Genomic DNA, 17,036 nt, shown 5'->3' with positions numbered 1-17,036 from the left:
ATTCCTTTGATTGGTGAGTTTAATCCATTTACATTTAAAGTAACTATTATATAAACATTTACTATTACCATTTTGGTAATTGTTTCTGTGTATTTTGCTCTTGCTTTGTCTCTCTCTTCTTCTTTTGCTGCCTTCCTTTGCTGCTTGATGACTTTTTTATAGTGATTTTTTTGGCTTATTTATTTATTTTTTGTATCTGTTATAGTTTTTTCTTTGTGGTTAGCTCAAGGCTTGCATAAAATATCTTTTAGTTATACCCATTTATTTTAAGTTGATAACAACTTAACTTCAACTGTATACAAACATTTTATACTTTTACTCCCCTAATCTCACACTTTTTGTTCTCATAGAGTGCTTCTTTTTATATTGTGTACCCATTAACACATTTTTATCTTTTAACTTGTAATTAGGGTTAAATGTAACTTATACACCACCATTGCAGTGTTACTTTATTTTGTATTTGTCTATATAGTTATCTTTACTGGTGAGATTCATGCTTTCATATACTTTTGTATTACTGTTTAGCATGTTTTCATTTCAGTTTGAAGAATTCCCTTAAGCATTTGTGGAAGGGAGGTCTAATGATGAGTTATCTTAGTTTTTGTTTGTCTGGGAAAGACTTTTTTCTCTCTTTTATTTTTAAAGGATAATTTTCCAAGTATAGTATTCTTGGTTGGCAGAGTTTTTTCTTCCAGTGCTTTGACTGTATCATTTCACTGTCTCCTAGCCTGCAAGATTTGTGGTGAGAAATCTGCTGACAGTCTTATACGGGTCCCTTACATGTGACTAATCATTTTTCTCCTACTGCTTTCAAAATTCTCTCTTTCTCCTTGACTTTTGACAATTTGATTATAATTTGTCTCAGTGTAGTCTTCTTTGGGTAGATCCTGTTGAGAAACTTTTGAGCTTCATGAATCTAGATGTCCATTTCCTTCCCAAGATTTGGAAAGTTTTCAGCCATTATTTCTCTAAATAAGCTTTCTGCTCCTCTCTCTCTCTCTTCTCTTCTGGGATTCCCATAATGCATATATCAGTTCCTTGATGGTACCCTACAAATTCTGTAGGCTTGCTTCACTCTTTTTCATCCTATTTTCTTTTTCTCCTTTGGATAATTTCAAATGACCTATCTTCAAGTTCACAGATTCTCTGTTTGAGCAAGTCTGCTGTTGAAGCTCTCTGTTTCATTTTTCATTTTATTCATTGTATTCCTAGGTCCACTATTTTTATTTGGTTCTTTTTCTTATTTCTATCTGTTTGTCGAACTTCTCTTTTTGTTCATGTCTTGTTTTTCTAATGTCATTGAGTTGTCTATGTTCTCTTGTAACTTGCTGAGCTTCTTTAAAACAATTATTTTGAATTTTTGAAGGCAGTTTATAGATCTCTCTTTCTTTGGGATCAGTCACTGGAAATTTAGTGTGCTCCTTTAGTGATGTCATGTTTCCTTGATTTTTCGTGTTCCTCATACCTTGCATTGATGTCTGCACATTTGAAGGAGCAGTCACCTCTTCCAGACTTTATGGATTGACTTTAGTGGGAAAACCTTCCCCTCAAGTGGATGCAAGGGTGCTGGCTGGGAGGGATGCAGGGACTTTGGCTCTGGAGGAGCACAGTGATATGTACTTCAGGCAGCTCTGTCAGCTGAGTCAGCATTGGCAAAGACTACAGGCATCCTTAGCACCAAGACTACAGGTGTCTATGGCAGCAGCAAGAGCTGCTGTAGTCCTCAATGGCAAAGGCTGCTGGGCTCTTCCTGCTTTCTTTTTACCCCAAAGGGGAAGCCTTGACCAAGTAGATTACTCTTGGTGTTGGGATCTGGGGAGTAGGCATAGTAACACTGAGACAGAAGACGCAGTGACTCAAGCCCCAAGGGAAGTAGGGCAGCAGCTCCTTCTCCAAGGAAGCAAAGCAGCATGGACTCCAGGCAGCTCTGTCAGCTAGACTCAACTTTGGCAAAGACTGTAGAGATCCTTGGTGGCAAAAGCTGCAGGTGTCTGTAGCAGTGGTGAGGGCCCCTGGTGTCCTCCTGCTCTCCTTTGCCCCACAAACGGAGGTCATTGTTAAGCAGATCCCTCTTGGTGTGGAGCTGTGCTAGAATGGGGGATGGAGTGACACACAAAAAATTCTTCCTATGGTTTTCTATGTGGTCATCTTAGTTTTTTTGCTCCACTGAGTTGTTGCAGATTCTTCATTATACTCTAAAGCAGAGATATTTTTATCAGTGGGTGATTGTTAACTTGTTGTTTTTGTGGAGGGGTAAGGGCTGGGACCTCCTAGTCTTCCATTTTATTAATATCTCTCACTTTAACTTTAAACATAAATTTTGCCATAAGTGGCCATCAAGTCAATGATGTAAAAAATAACATTATTTGATCAATCATACTATGCCTCTTACTCTATTTCCAAACCCTCATCTAAATCCAGGTTCTTTTCCAAAAACTATTTGGACACTGTTCTCACACCTGCACAGTCTCCTTAAAATCAGTGTGTCCCAAAACAGAAGTTGTTGTCTTCTCCTTCAAACCTGCTCCTCTACCAGAATTCCAGAGCTTAATAAACAGCTTTCCTTTCCTCCAAGCTGAGCACATCAGGGGTCACCCATGACTCCCCCCCTCTCTAATTCCCTAAATCCAATAAAATATAATGTCTTGTACATTTCACCTTTTAGATATCTCTTGAACCCATCTCCACTGCCACTATCTTCATCTAGGCCTCCTTTGCCTCTCACTTGGACCACAGAACAACTTCCTAATTTGCTCCATGTCCCCATTCCTGCCTCTCTTCAGGTCATTCCTTCCATGGCAGCCTAAATGATCTTTAAAAAATTCTCTGATCCTGTTCCTTTCTTGACTGTTAGAGTAAAGTTCCAAGTCCTTAATGGCTTAGGAAACCCCATGGTCTGCCCTTGCATACTCCTCTGACATCTTTTATTGCCACTTGACTTCTAGCTCTCTCCATGCCAACCATGCTGCATCTCTTTCAGTTCCTCAAACATCCATGCCACTTCCCACCTCTGGGCCTTTGCACAAGCTGTCTCCCTGCCTCACATGCCCTCCCTCTTTCCATTCACCTATCTCCTGTTCATCCTTTTGGGTTCATCTTAAAGGGCGCTTTCTCAGTGACGCTTCTTTAACTTTCTAGAATAGGTTAATCTGCCATGTGCTTCCACGGCACTCTGCATTTCTTTTCATTGTTGAGTTTAGTTGTCATAATTTATTGTTTAATGTTTGTCTTCCCCAGTAGAATGCATGTTCCATGAGGACATTACTGTATCTATATCATTCTTGGCTTTATGTCCAGTGCCTTGCCAATGCCCAACACATAGTCAAGTCTCAATAAATACTTGCTGATTGGGTGATTGAAACACAGCTCCTCCTAGATAAGGGTTTGGTTTCAATGTGCAGCTATAACATAAACACTTAACAGTCCATTGTATCTGTGCTTTTCTAAAGCCCTTTGACCTTTATTTTCCAGTTTACAAAGCCTTTTATGTATATGCTATGCTGCCCTCTTCCTCTTTTCCCTCTTTCCAGTAATGTGTCACAAATTGATGTATTTGTATTGGGTGAGGCCCAGGTAATCTCCATGTTTATAACTCCTACCTTTCCGTGAGCAAACACACAAAGTGAACTTTGGTTTATCTCCTACCATAATGTAGCTGTTAATTGCTGGCAGGCAGGCTGTATTCTATGGTCCACGTGACCAGTGAGGCATGACCAGAAAGGAGCGTGGGGAAGAGTGGACCAAGCGACTCAGCTAGAGGCTGTCCAGCTGGAGTTCCTGCCTCCCTAAAAGCCCAGCATAAAGCAAGCGAGCACAAGGAGTATGGTTCTGAGGTAAGCAAGGTCATGAAGACACCACTGTTGGGCCTGGCTTTGTGGTCACTGCTCTTCTATCGAGGCATCATCTCCCAGGTGAGTCAGAACTGCAACGATGGCTACTACGAGATCAGTGTCCTGATGATGAACAACTCGGCCTTCCAAGAGTCCCTGGATAACTTGAAAGAAGCAGTGAATGAGGGGATAAATATAGTGAGATGGCGCCTGCATGAAGCTGGTAAGAATATAGTAACAGAATCCTCCTCCTCCCTGTTACCACCTTTGGGGTCAAAGTGTTGCTAAGCAAAGACCTTGTAGTCTTTGCCTGATCACCCAACCTTCTCTATGGGTCTGTCCCACAACCTCTTTCTATTTCAAGGCAGTAGATCCTAAGAGAGAAGGATTTGAGCCCTATAGCAGTGAGTTCACTCATAATGTGCCCCGATCCAGGGAATCCCAGGTGTTCATGGCAGTGAAATGCCCCAGATAAAACTGGATTTCTTGCTCAGTTTCTGGGAGGTACCATGTTTCCTTCTGCAGCTGCTCAGAGGCAAGATTTGGTCTGGACCTGAGATTTTTACAGGCTTATCAGTCAAGAAGCTCGAATTAAGAGAGTAAAATTCGTCCAGACCCTGAATCTTTCTTGGAGATTTTTAATCCATCTGTTCATTCCTCACATCTCTGGTGGCTATTATTATTGAGACACAGTCAATATAAAAAATTTGCAATCAAATTCAGTGTTACAGTTGTTCATTGTATCTTTTAATTATTAAAATAAAATTTTATAGCATTAGATAAAATATGCAGAATAAGGAAAAAAAATCACTGCTGTGAATTTCCAGCCACCTGGATGTTTTCAGTGTCTTTTCACATGCTTCTCAGTTTCCTGTTTTTAAGAACATGGTTGGGATCACTGTGGCATAGAAACAATTTTCTATTCTTTGGATTTCACTTCACATTATTCTACAAGTGACTTTCCTATAGCCACATAATCTTCATAGCATAGTGTGAATAGATATATAATACTCCTTGAAGTAGGTATCCTCCCAAATCATCTAATAATTCCCTATTGTAGGATGCTCCCTTGTTTTAAATTTCTCATGATCTTTTTAAAAATACTACAAAAAACAGCTTCATGCATATAGTTTTTTTGTTCATTCTTTGAGACTAGATTGCCAGAAGTAGAATTACTGAGGCAATGACTATTTTACACCTCTTGATGGTTCCTTATGGTTCTAAGGAGCATATATCTTAATTTCCTCTGTTTAAAATTCTGTGGTAATAATAGCATCAGGTATGATACATCACATATGTGTAGTTACTTTCTTCTGTGCAATGCACATTTCTTTAATCTGAGACTGGATTCAGATGTAAATAGGTGGATCTGATCTAGAGCTGCAGTGGAACCAGGAGGTCATTTAATAAAACCCCCTTATTTACCGAGGCAGTGTGCTATAGTGGAAAGAATATTTGATTTAAAGTCTGGGGACCTGGATTGGAGTCCCTGCCCTAGAACTTTCTCTCTTTGTGACCCTGAGTGAGCTATTTCCCACAGTGTCTCTGAGCCTTGGTTTCCTTGTTTATTGAGTACCTGTTATGTGCTAAGTAAGATATATAATCTCTTTAATCACTACAGCTCTGTAAGATTGGCATTGTTGACACTGTTTCACAGTGGAGGTTTAATAACTTTCCTGAAGTCATAAAGATTGTCTGCTTGAAATGAGATTCAAACTCCTATCTATCTGATTCCAAAGAGTGTATCATATTGCCATTCTAAGATCTTTGCCCACCATGAATCCGCTTTTTCATTAAAATAAGGCAATGGAACATTGTGGTAGAAGCAGAGATTTGGAATCAGACAGATCTTGGTTCATATTCCAGCCTTTTATCCAACCATTATAATGAGCAGTGACCTCCAGCAAGTTACTTAAGTTTTCTGAGCTTCAGTTCCCTCACCTATAACATCACAGTAGATAATAATTACTTCATGTGGATATGATGTGAATTAAATGAGGAAATACATAGAAAGTACCTAATATACTGACTGAAACATAGTAAGAACTCAATAAATGGCAGTTGTTTTTATTGCTGTCACTGTTTGCCTTGTTAAGGATGTTAATGTTGTGGTTGTTGCTGTGCTGTCGCTGCTGTTAGGAGAACAAGTTATCAGGTGTATAAAATAAGCAGTGTAGTGTATTGGTAAGATTTTGATCTCTGAATTCATATAACCTGAATTTGAATTTCTGCTCCATTGTTTACTAAATTGAGTGACACTGAGTGAGTTGTTTATTCTCTCTAAGTTTCACTCATCTCATTTGTAAAATAGAGTCATTAACGGTGAAGTTGTTGAATGGATTAAATGAGCAGAGAATTTTGAGGGATGAAAGAATAAACGATGACGCCCAAATTTTTGCATTTGGGGATGCATTTTGTTGGATGGATGCTCATGTACAATAAACTCAAGAAGTGCAGGTTGTGAGGGAAAGATAAGTTCATACTCTGAACATATTGAGCATTATTATTTGGGAAAAGATCTAAGACAATATACTTAAGTGCTAAATTGAAGAAAATTAAGAGGTCAAATGTTGTGGGTGATGTGCAGATGGAGGAGATCAATATTTTTTCCTACTACCTAGGAAGCATTTTTGGGTTTTGAAGAATAGATAAGATTTGGTGGAAAACATGAGGAAAAGAGATTCATTCATTCTTACAACATCAGCTCCTCAAAGATATATGTTCCACGGCTAAGTGCACCCGGTCCATATCATCCCCATGCTCTCGTGTGCTGAGTGGGTTCCTTTCCTAGACTCCAGCACCTATATCCAGATTCACTTTGGCCCAATTCCATCCTCAAAGCCTTAGATAAGAGAGAGAGGGCTCTGAGATCATTCTATATTCTGTAGCATTCCGCTCATCCTTCCAAGACTGAGCTATCAGGGTGGGGCGGGGAGCACAGGCGGGACAGGCATGAGAAACACGACTTGGGGGAGCTGCTTATTTTAAAAGTTAAGCTTTGATTGGAAGTCATTCCATTGTCTGAAAAGTTTTCAGTATTTTCTTGAGAAATCACTTGGGATTTGGAGAGACAAAAGGGAAGGGATATCCCCCCACCAAATTAAAAAACAAAATCAAAAACTGTTCACATAACCATAAAATGTTGAGAAGCAGCAGCCTGTAACAGTATGTTCTACAGACGTGGCTCTCCAACTTTTGATCTCAAGACCTCTTTGCACTCTTAAAAACAATTGTGGGCTCTGAAGAGTTTTGTTTATGAAGTTACATTTATCAACATTTACTGTTTTGGAAATTAACACTGAGAAATGTTTTAAATATTTGCTTATTGATTCATTTAAAATAATAATTATAAACACTTTATCTGTTGACAAATAAAGGCTCTTATTAAAGAAAATCTATATTTCTCAAACCAAAAATAACAGTAGATGAGAAAAGTGGTATTGATTTACATTTTTGCAAATCTTTAATGTCAGACATTATAGAAAATGGCTAGATTTTCATATCTGCTTCTGCATTTAATCTATTGCAGTAATATATATTACGTAGCCTCTGAAAAACTCCACTATATGCTTGTGAGAGAAAGATAGTGGAAAAAGCAAAGAATTTCTTAATATAATATTGAGAATAGTTTTGACCTCCTGGACCTCCTGAGGTCTCAAGGTACCTCAGGAGTCTATAGCCCACACTTCAAGAATTGCTGTTCTATAGCATATCAGATTCTAGAATCAGACTACCCTAGGTTCAAAACCCAGCTCCACTTCTTGCCAACCGTGGAACCCTAAGCAAGTTAATCTACCTCTCTAGACCTCCATTTTCTCCTTTTTAAATTAGGAAGGTAAAATATTAATTAACTTCATAGGTTCAAGGGAAGATGAAGTGAAATAATGAATGCAAAAATCCATAGCCCAGTGCCAGGCATATAAGCACAGAGATCACCCAGTTTGATCCTATCAATAAATGGCCAAGGAACTGAGACCCCAGAGGTGAAGCCACTTGTCTAAGATCACACTCAATAGATGCTGGTTCCCCTTCTCCCAGCCCTGTGCAGGATTTACACTTGGGTTTTCCTGTGCCCTTCATGGGCTGCATGGACCCTAGGATTTTTATGTGGATCATCTTCAGTGTCCCTCATGGTGGTAGGGGAAGCACAGCCCTCATAGGCACAGGAGGTCGAGGGAAAGGAGCTAGTTTGTACATTGTTGGCTACAAGTGTGGTCTTCTTCCTGAAACCCTGTTCTCACCCTGGGACTGTGCCCTGGCCTCCACTTCACTTCCTCTTGCTGCCCTCCAAGACGGTCTCCAGCCCTATTTTCAGAACCATAACTTCTGTTGTTGACATACTTTACCCTTTTAAAGATATTTAAAAGTATTACATTTGACCAACCTGGTTTTAATCTCATTTTAGAGGTGAGTGAACCAAGTTAGAGAAATTAAAATGGCTTGTGCAAGAACACACAGAAAGTATCTCAGGCTCCCAGACTAGCAACTGAGGTTTCCAGACTTCCTTTCTAAGGGTTTGGCAAAGTTATGTATGTCTCTGCTTAGGAATAAGACTTTTGTCCTGAATATTTTTTATTGGAAGGAGATCAAAATGTAAGAGACAGAGCTTAGTCAAATGGTTTTACTGTCTCTTCATTTCCCTTCCAAAATGTGGTGCCTAGCAGTACCCAGGAATATAACCATCAACGCTCTTGCCTTTGTCTGAAGGTGAGTGTTCTCCATTATCCAAAGACCCTGAGCCAGAATGGGCACGGTTCACTTTGGCTTTGGGGGCAGACCACAAAGGTGTCAGCGTGCACGCTGGCAACAAACAGAACCAGCACCTTGGGGACATGAAAGAACAAATATCTTAATGCCTATGTCTTTGCTTTCCTAACATTCCCAAGACTCATATAGGAAACTCGCTGAGTCCAGAATTGAGAAAAGAGGATGAAGAGAGTCGTGAACGTAAAATGCCCTACAACTGGACTGTGGGATGGTTGCACAAATACATATATTTACCAAAAATCATTGAATTGTACACTTAAAATGGGGGATTTTTATGGTGGGTAAATTATACTTCAATAAAGCTGTTGACAGAGATAGAGAAGGGAAAGAAGTGACAGGACTAATATAAAAACCCAGAACTCAAATATTCCTAAACTTGGTAATATAATAGATATTCTTTTTTTCTAGGATCAGTTGGCAAAAGATAAATCCCAGGACTTCTATAAACTACTAAAAAATAACATTACTTTTCTCTTTTCCCTCATTTCTGGATAACAGGCATAAATGTGACTGTGAATGCTACCTTTATCTATTCGAATGGTTTGATTTATAAGTCAAGCGACTGTCGGAGCAGCACCTGTGAAGGCCTTGACCTGCTCAGGATAATTTCAGTAAGTATCTGCCTTTATAGGTACAGCTCACACCCTCTTGGCACAGGAAGATCCCAGGGTGAAACTTAGACACTGTCCATGAGCATCTCTCACGTCATCTCAGCCACGCAGCTGAATGCTTTGGAGACAGGGTACCCTGCCTTGATACTCATGTGTATCCCAAACGACAAGGCCCTCCAGGAATCCAGGAAAGCAGAGAAAACTTTAGCTGTGTCCTTCCTGTACATTTTCAGTTGCATGAAGGGGGATTATTTTGTTTTAAATCATTTTTAAAACTTTTCTAAAATTTAAATGTTGGTATTAATTGGTTTGCCTTTATGTCCCTCAAGAAATACATGAGGTGTCTGCTTAAAAAATATATTCCAAAGCCCCAAACCAGAGATCTCTGTTTCAAGTCATTACCATCTATGTGGTCACAGGTTAATTGCTTAAAGGCTGAATCTGAAACCTAACTTTAAAGTAGTAACTATAATGTCAAAGGGTAGAAATGGGAAGAGACAGATTCTTGCCTAGTCTCTCCTCTCTACTCCCAAACCCAGCCAGGGCTTTATGGAGCTAAAGAGCATTTCAAGCTCTCTAGAGGCAAGTAGGTGTGCGAGACTACAGAAACCTAAGAAAAGGCTCTCTGGGAAGCAGAGCACTGGTAGAGCCATAGAGTCATGGCTCCAAAGCTTTAATCAGTAACATCACGCCAACCACAAAGGCCACACTCATGTCAGGAAGAGCGGCTAATTGCAGCGGTCATTCTCAATCTTGCAAGGGTGAGGAGTGAGCAAGAGGAGTTTAACAAACTCCACTTTACCCTTCTAGGAGTGTGTGCTTCTTCCTTCTACCTCTAGAGACGGAGATATAACCTGGTTCTCTAAAACCAGGGATGGGATGTTCCTAAGTACATTCCTCTTGAGAAATAGTAGAAAACAAGACCTATAATCACAAAACAGCTCACACTGCATTTTGTTCCCTCTGAAACTTGCCCTCTCCCTCCAAACACCTCCAAATCTAGTCTCCCCACAATCTGGCCTACAGATATTGCTAATGTTACAGTCAGCCAGTCCTTCCTCCCCAACTCAACATCCTCCTCTTGGGAAAGAGGAGGTCCAGGGTCAGTCAGCTCGCCTTCAGTGGAGTACATTTCCCCGCCTCCTGCAGCGTTTCCTCTTGCTCAGTCCTTTTTACCCCTTAGCTGGCCCTTGCCCAGCCCAAGGCACCATATGCTGCTCCTTTCTGCTCTACATGCTAATGTCTCAAGAGGCCCATTTTCTAACCTTCTGGGAGCCTTCCTTTGCCACTTCTCTCCTGTTCATTGATTCATGTTTTTACTTTTAGGGATTAAATAAGACTAGTTTTGGGTTTTTTTCTCCTACAGAGGGAAAAACGAATGGGCTGTGCCCTCATGGGGCCCTCATGTACATATTCCACCTTCCAGATGTAGTAAGTAGTTTGGTTTCTTGTTATCTTAATGCCACTGTGATTTGAAGTCAGGACATGATGTCACTGTTTAAACGATTTATCAAACAGCATCTGGTCGGGGCAACACAGTCAGGGGAGTGAGGCCTTGTATTTTGCTGCCTCTCTCTAACTGTCATTCCCTCATCCAGATAACTCTACCTTTGCTCAGTGTGGGGTGAATGACTGTAGCTGTTCAGGTTCAGTTACTAACATCAGAGCTTGGGAGGCAACATGGTACAGGTAAACAGTCAGAGTCCTGATAGGAAACAGCGAAGACAGTGAACTTGGATAATTTGAAAGGTTTAATAAAGGAGATCTTCACACAGGTCTGGGCACAGTGTATGGAAACACAAAGGGAAGAGCAGCCCCTCGGGCCTTATCAGGACTCGGTTCTATCCCTGGAGCTCAAAGAACAGGGAAAGGAACAAGGCACCTATTGCATAGTATTATTGAGGATTATATAAATAACATATTAAAGTACTTTGCACAGTACCCTTATCAGCTTGGTAAATAAAGCTTCCAATATATTCCAGAGTGAAAATATCTCTCTGGCTTTGGGAAAGTTGTCCTCATCCCTTCCATTCATTTCACTCAGTGTAATTCTCATCACCACAAAACACTTTGCTCTCTCAGATCACACCTTGCCCAATCAAAATCCCTCCCACGTACCTTTCTTTCACTGTTCAATCTTCCCCTGAATCAAAGATCACCCTTCATCTGCACAGAGAAAACTATGCTGAAGGATCCTTTGCAATAGATTTTGGAGAGTAAAGATTAGACTCCGAAATTTCTGTTGCAAAGTCTACGTCCAGCACCTCCCACTCAGATGTACAACAGACTCAGATGTTCAGGCTACTGCGTATTATAGACACACCATGGAAGCACTTTGTGAGCTCATCTTCCATACCAAAATGCAGACAAATATGGAATCTTACTCTTCCTTGCACTCATTCCCAATTGTCATTTTATCTGACCACTTGTTGATATTGCTGTAGAGGGTGCCCAGGGGAAAGGAGGATTAGGAAAATTGATCGCCATTTGTGAGGACCTTCCATGTGCAAAGAAGCATTTTGGTTTTGTCAAAGTAGAGAGAATTAAGTAAAACACAGTCCCTGTCCTACAAAATAGAGAAGGTAGCAAGGACACTGGTGACCAAGACAAGGCAGAGTGGGACGGGTTCCATCAGAGAAGTACAGACAAGATGCTGTGGGATGCATAGAGGAAACAATCACCTCTGGTTGGGAGAGTTAAGTTTCAAGAAGACTTTGTGAAGATGATATATGCATTGAGTGTTGAAGAATGGGTAAAATCTTAATGGGCAGAGATGAGGCAATAAGCCTCCTAGCCAGGCACAGGAAGAATTATGTGCAAAAGCAAAGAAGCAGGGAAGTGTAGAAAATTTGTGAGTCTGGAGTACTAGAGAGGTATAGGGGAATAATAGAAACAAAACTGGAAAAATTAAGTAGGGTCATATTTGGGAGGTCATGAGTTCCAGGTAAGGGAAATGTGTTTAATTAGATTTGCATCAGAAACCACTCTAATTGAGCAGGGAAGTGCCATACAATGCAGCTCAACTTTCAGAAGAATAATGGACAAGAGAGTGTAGGAAGGACTGGAGCACACAAGGGGAGACTGATGACAGGAAATTCAGCAGAGCAGAGAGGAGGCCTGAAGTAGCATGAAAGCAGTTGACCTGGCAAAGGAGGACAGCTTTTGAAGATGTTTAAAGGTAGAATCCATAGCATTTGATAACTGATTGGATATTGGGATGAGGATTAGAAAGTAGTCAAGAAGGCTTTGAGATCTCAAATCACTAAAAGAAATGGGAAACGGAATAGAGAGAAGTTTTGAGAAATAAAAATAAAAGATAAATTTGACTGTGAACATGGGCAGCTTGAGACAAGCAGGACATCTGTGAAACTTTTCAATGGAGCACTGAAGCTGGAAGAGGGTGTTGCTTTTCTTCCTTCATCAAATACATACTGAGCGCCTACATATGAACCAGACAAACTGGAGATACTGAGGAGAGCAAGCCAGGCTTTGTCCCTGCCTTCACGGAGCTTGCATTCTACAGGTGACAGATACTAAACAGAGACTCACCCAAATAATAACCTGGCCTTGGGTATCAAGGAAAGTTTTCCTGAGGGAAAGTAAGATTCCATATTTGTCTGCATTTTGGTATGGAAGATGAGCTCACAAAGTGCTTCCATGGTGTGTCTATGATACACAGTAGCCTGAACGTCTGAGTCTGTTGTACGTCTGGGTGGGAGGTGCTGGATGTAGACTTTCCAACAGAAATTTCAGAAGTCTAATGTTTACTCTCCAAATCCATTGCAAGGGATCCTTCAGCATAGTTTTCTCTGTGCAGACGAAGGGTGATCTTTGATTCAGGGGAAGACTGAACAGTGAAAGAAAGGCACGTGGGAGGGATTTTGATGGAGGAAGGTGTGATCTGGCAGAACAAAGTGTTTTGTGGTGATGAGAATTACACTGAGTGAAATGAATGAGAGGGAGGATGACAATTTTCCCAAAGCCAAAGAAATATTTTTATTCTAGAATATATTGGAAGCTTTTTTTCCTAAGTTGATAAGGGCACTGTGCAAAGTACTTTAATTTGTTATCTATATAACAATATAATGGAGTTGCATGCAACTACAGATCTCCTAAAATATACGAAACATACGTAATAGTGATAGGTCTGTGGTGGTAGATTTGTCAAAATAAATAAGGAGGTAGTACTTGTGAGGAAGAAGCTGATAAAAAAATTATTTACATTCATCAAGGCCCTGATGGAGAATAACGCTTGATAGGTTTAAGGAACCACAAGAAGCTTCATGTACTGAGCAGGGGAAGGAAAATTCTAAAATCATCAGCTGATGTCTGTCTCAAAGAGAGTTTATAGAAGAGCCGGAAACAAGGCAATGCATGGCGGGGAAGGTGTAGAGGGGATCTTTTGGGCTTTACAACAACTGTGGTAGTTACAGTGGTCCATCCTCTATTTTCTTAGCCCTACTCCCCAAAGTCCATGTGTCCCAGCTTAGATGTGATAACAACCCAAATGACAACTCATTTTAGAATAAAATCAAAGTAACCAAACCACGTATACGTGAAAACACCTAGAATGTGCTTAAAACACAGCTTATGCTTGATAAATGTTTTAAGGGATACCTATAAGGTCAGAAACCTGCTTGAATGACACTATTTCATTCCTACCTTTTATACTCACATGCTGAAGCAGGGTAAAGAGGGATCTTATTGGTGCTGCTTAAATTAATCCCGATATTGGTTTCTTTCTCACCTCTTGGCATAGCCTTGACACAGATTTGAACTATCCAATGATCTCAGCTGGAAGTTTTGGATTGTCATGTGACTACAAAGAAACTTTAATCAGGCTGATGTCTCCAGCTAGGAAGTTGATGTATTTCTTGGTTAATTTTTGGAAGGCCAATAATTTACCATTCAAAACTTTTTCCTGGAGCACTGCATATGTTTTCAAGAATGGTTCCGAGTCTGAGGACTGTTTCTGGTAAGCAGGATCATTAACATTTTGTGGCAATTGCCTTGGAGAGAAGCCATAGACTTATGGCAGGCTAGCTGGTTATTATCAGATGCACCCTCCATCTGTAACAGCATTGGGAATACACACTAGCCCACATTCTTACACACAAATGAAAGCAAAGGGGCTAAAGGAGAGAGCGTATCATCAATATCATCAGCATATATTGCATTTGCAAAACTCTTTCTAATTTTAAAAGTACTTTCATGTTAGTTTTATTGTTTCTCCACAGTAAGCCCTCTGAAGAAAAGAGAACAAGTACTATGATCCCCAATTTACAGATAAGGAAAATGAAAACCAGAAGTTAATGCTTTCACATTACTGTGCAAGATACTATACCAGAGAATGTGCATTCTGACTATACCTACAATTAGAAATAATTTCTCTCACAGCTTTTCAGAGGAATAAGGTGCTGGGGGTGGGGAGAGAACAGGATATTGGGTATCCTTGCTAAAATAAAATAGCAAGGTTCGCTCAACTCCAGCAAAGGTGGCAGAGAGAATCCTTTCGTTGGGTCACTGTCAGTCCCTCCAGGATGCTGCTTAGTTCTGCAGCCTCTCTCCGCATAAGCATGCAGAAGACTAAGAGAGGGTACCACCAGGAATGCACATCTTGGGAACTGTAAGAACCAACCCTAAGGCCTCATCCTAGAAATTTTGGGGTGAACTTAGGACACACAAAAGTCCATTTCACACAAGAAGAGAAATTATTCCTACCAACTCTGAATTTTTGCACTATACGTTCAAAGGTGTTAACTTACCTGTGATAATGGGGCTGGTTTATAGAGCAGAGTGGAACCTTCCATGTGCAAGCAGTAGGAAGCCACTATGAGGGACTCACCAAATGTCTACTGTTTATATATATACATGAAGATTCCATAAAACTTCCCCTGTGCTTTCACTAAATTAGACGTCCACAATCCTAACCATTGGTATCATGGTGTGTATCGTCTGTTGTGTTAATAGCAGAAAAGAATTTTAGATGAACAAACCCAGGCCAGATCTGAAAACAATGGCATGGAAGCAAAGCAAATGGCATGGAAGGCCACGCACAAACTAAACTGCTTTCTTAGAGTTTCTCTTTTTTCTGTTCTAGGTACCTCAATGCTCTGGAGGCTGGAGTTTCCTATTTTTCTCAGGAACTTATCTTCAAGGATGTGTTGAGAGGAGATGACCAGTTTCAGGGTATCTTATCGAACCACAAAAGGAAAAGCAATGGTAAGAAGACACGAAGATAATTTTTTACCAGCTTCTTCTTCACAACTACTACCTCCTTATTTATTTTGACAGAGCTATCACTGTTACCTCTATATGTTTAGTCTATTTTGGGAGATCAGTAGTTGCATGCAACTCCATTATATTGTTCCTTTTGTTGATTAAAACCTTATCCTCTGATAAAAATTAGAAAAGTAGTGTTGAGAAATTATATTAACATCATAAAAGAAATGGTAATGTTAAAATCCAGTTTACCTCAATCCAATATATTATTGGATTTGTGACTAATCCTCACACATTCTGAACTCTGATCCCCTGGTGACCAAGCGGATATATTTATTGATATCTGGCCTTAAGCAAAATAGCAAGGTAAGCAAAGATTGTCTTGCTTTCATTTGATCTCTCTGTGAATCACCTGCCCAGTGATCTCCCAGTTACAGGCCAAGTGTGAAATCTGATGGGATAAAATCATCGTCACTAAGTTATTAGATGATTTGTTTCACTTTCCACAGAATTCTCTTTACAAATAAGATCATATCAGTAGCAAAGAAATCAACTGGGGGAATTTCCTACAAGAGAAGATGTTTCTTGGCAGGATATCCTGGTAGCGCTCAAATCACCACCTACTGTCATTATTAAGCATTTGCCATATTAACAAGCTACTATTTGTAAAGCATTGACCAAGATATGGGAAAAAAGTATAAAATTATTCATGTCACTGGAGAGTTTACAATTCAACTGGACAACATAGTTTTAAAAAGGATCTAAAGAAGTGTCCCCCAACTCCTCGTACACATATAGGCATGCATTTGGGAAATCTGGTTGCAATGAGGAGTAGACCTTGTAGACTCAGCTTGGACGCTACCACTGAAATCAATGAGACTGAGTTCTGAGTTAAGAAGCTAGAAACAAAACCCAAGGAAAGTTGCTTAAATTCTCGCATTAACTTATACTATATCTTTTCAACTACTTTACAAATGGTGAGGTGCAATTCACGTATCAATGAAAATAGTTTTTGTATCTATTCCAGCCTGGTGTAGTGGAATAAGCAATGAACTAGGACTTATAAACTTGAATATTAGAGCTATGTCTGTCATCTACTAGTTCTTTAACCCTTTGACATCGTGGGTTCAACCTCCTTAAGTCTATACAATTAAGGGAATGGACTAGATGATTCTTTTTAAGATCCCATGCAGTTCTATTCTGACTCTATGACCGTAAATGAAAAAAAAGAGGGGGGTAATTTGAGGAATTGATGTCAATCTTAAAAAATAAACGTAGCATGGACATATTGGGTTCAGTTCAGGTCCCTGGTTCCCTCCCTGTTTGTGTGTAGACCATTGTGTATTTCTCTCCTTGTCTTGTTCTCTCTCCTCCAGTGATTCTCATGTGTGGTAGACCAGATGTCATCCACTCCCTCAAGGGTGACCGGGCAGTGGCTGAAGACATTGTCATTATTCTAGTGGATCTATTCAAGTAGGTACAATATTTAGAAGACCTCTCCTCCTTTCAGAAAGGAAATACTCCAAGGATTTCCAGAAGACACATTCTCTTTTCTCTTGCTCTGCACAGCCTCTTAATGGGTTCAGTATAACGATACCATTTTAAC

At 40.1% G+C, this 17,036-nt stretch overlaps 1 protein-coding gene across 3 annotated transcripts in view; it reads left to right on the top strand.

Moving 5' to 3' along the window:
• GUCY2C (guanylate cyclase 2C) overlaps positions 1–17,036 on the top strand; it is a 157,253-nt gene that overhangs the window by 78,688 nt on the left and 61,529 nt on the right. The window contains exons 2-7 of one of the 3 annotated variants that reach the window (XM_070619177.1): positions 3,673–3,833; positions 9,096–9,208; positions 10,575–10,639; positions 13,968–14,183; positions 15,309–15,430; positions 16,807–16,903. In XM_070619177.1, coding sequence (XP_070475278.1) covers positions 10,587–10,639; positions 13,968–14,183; positions 15,309–15,430; positions 16,807–16,903 — 488 coding nt within the window. In that variant the 5' untranslated portion in view covers positions 3,673–3,833; positions 9,096–9,208; positions 10,575–10,586. Of the gene's footprint in view, positions 1–3,672; positions 4,054–9,095; positions 9,209–10,574; positions 10,640–13,967; positions 14,184–15,308; positions 15,431–16,806; positions 16,904–17,036 lie in introns of all 3 variants that reach the window. The other 2 variants (XM_070619175.1, XM_070619176.1) reach the window with 2 other exon arrangements.

Source organism: Equus przewalskii, chromosome 5, assembly GCF_037783145.1.
Source record: "Equus przewalskii isolate Varuska chromosome 5, EquPr2, whole genome shotgun sequence".
In the NCBI taxonomy this organism is placed as follows: Eukaryota; Metazoa; Chordata; class Mammalia; order Perissodactyla; family Equidae; genus Equus; species Equus przewalskii.
The sequence above is the reverse complement of the archived record's forward strand: the minus strand, read 5'-3'. Positions and strand labels throughout refer to the sequence as shown.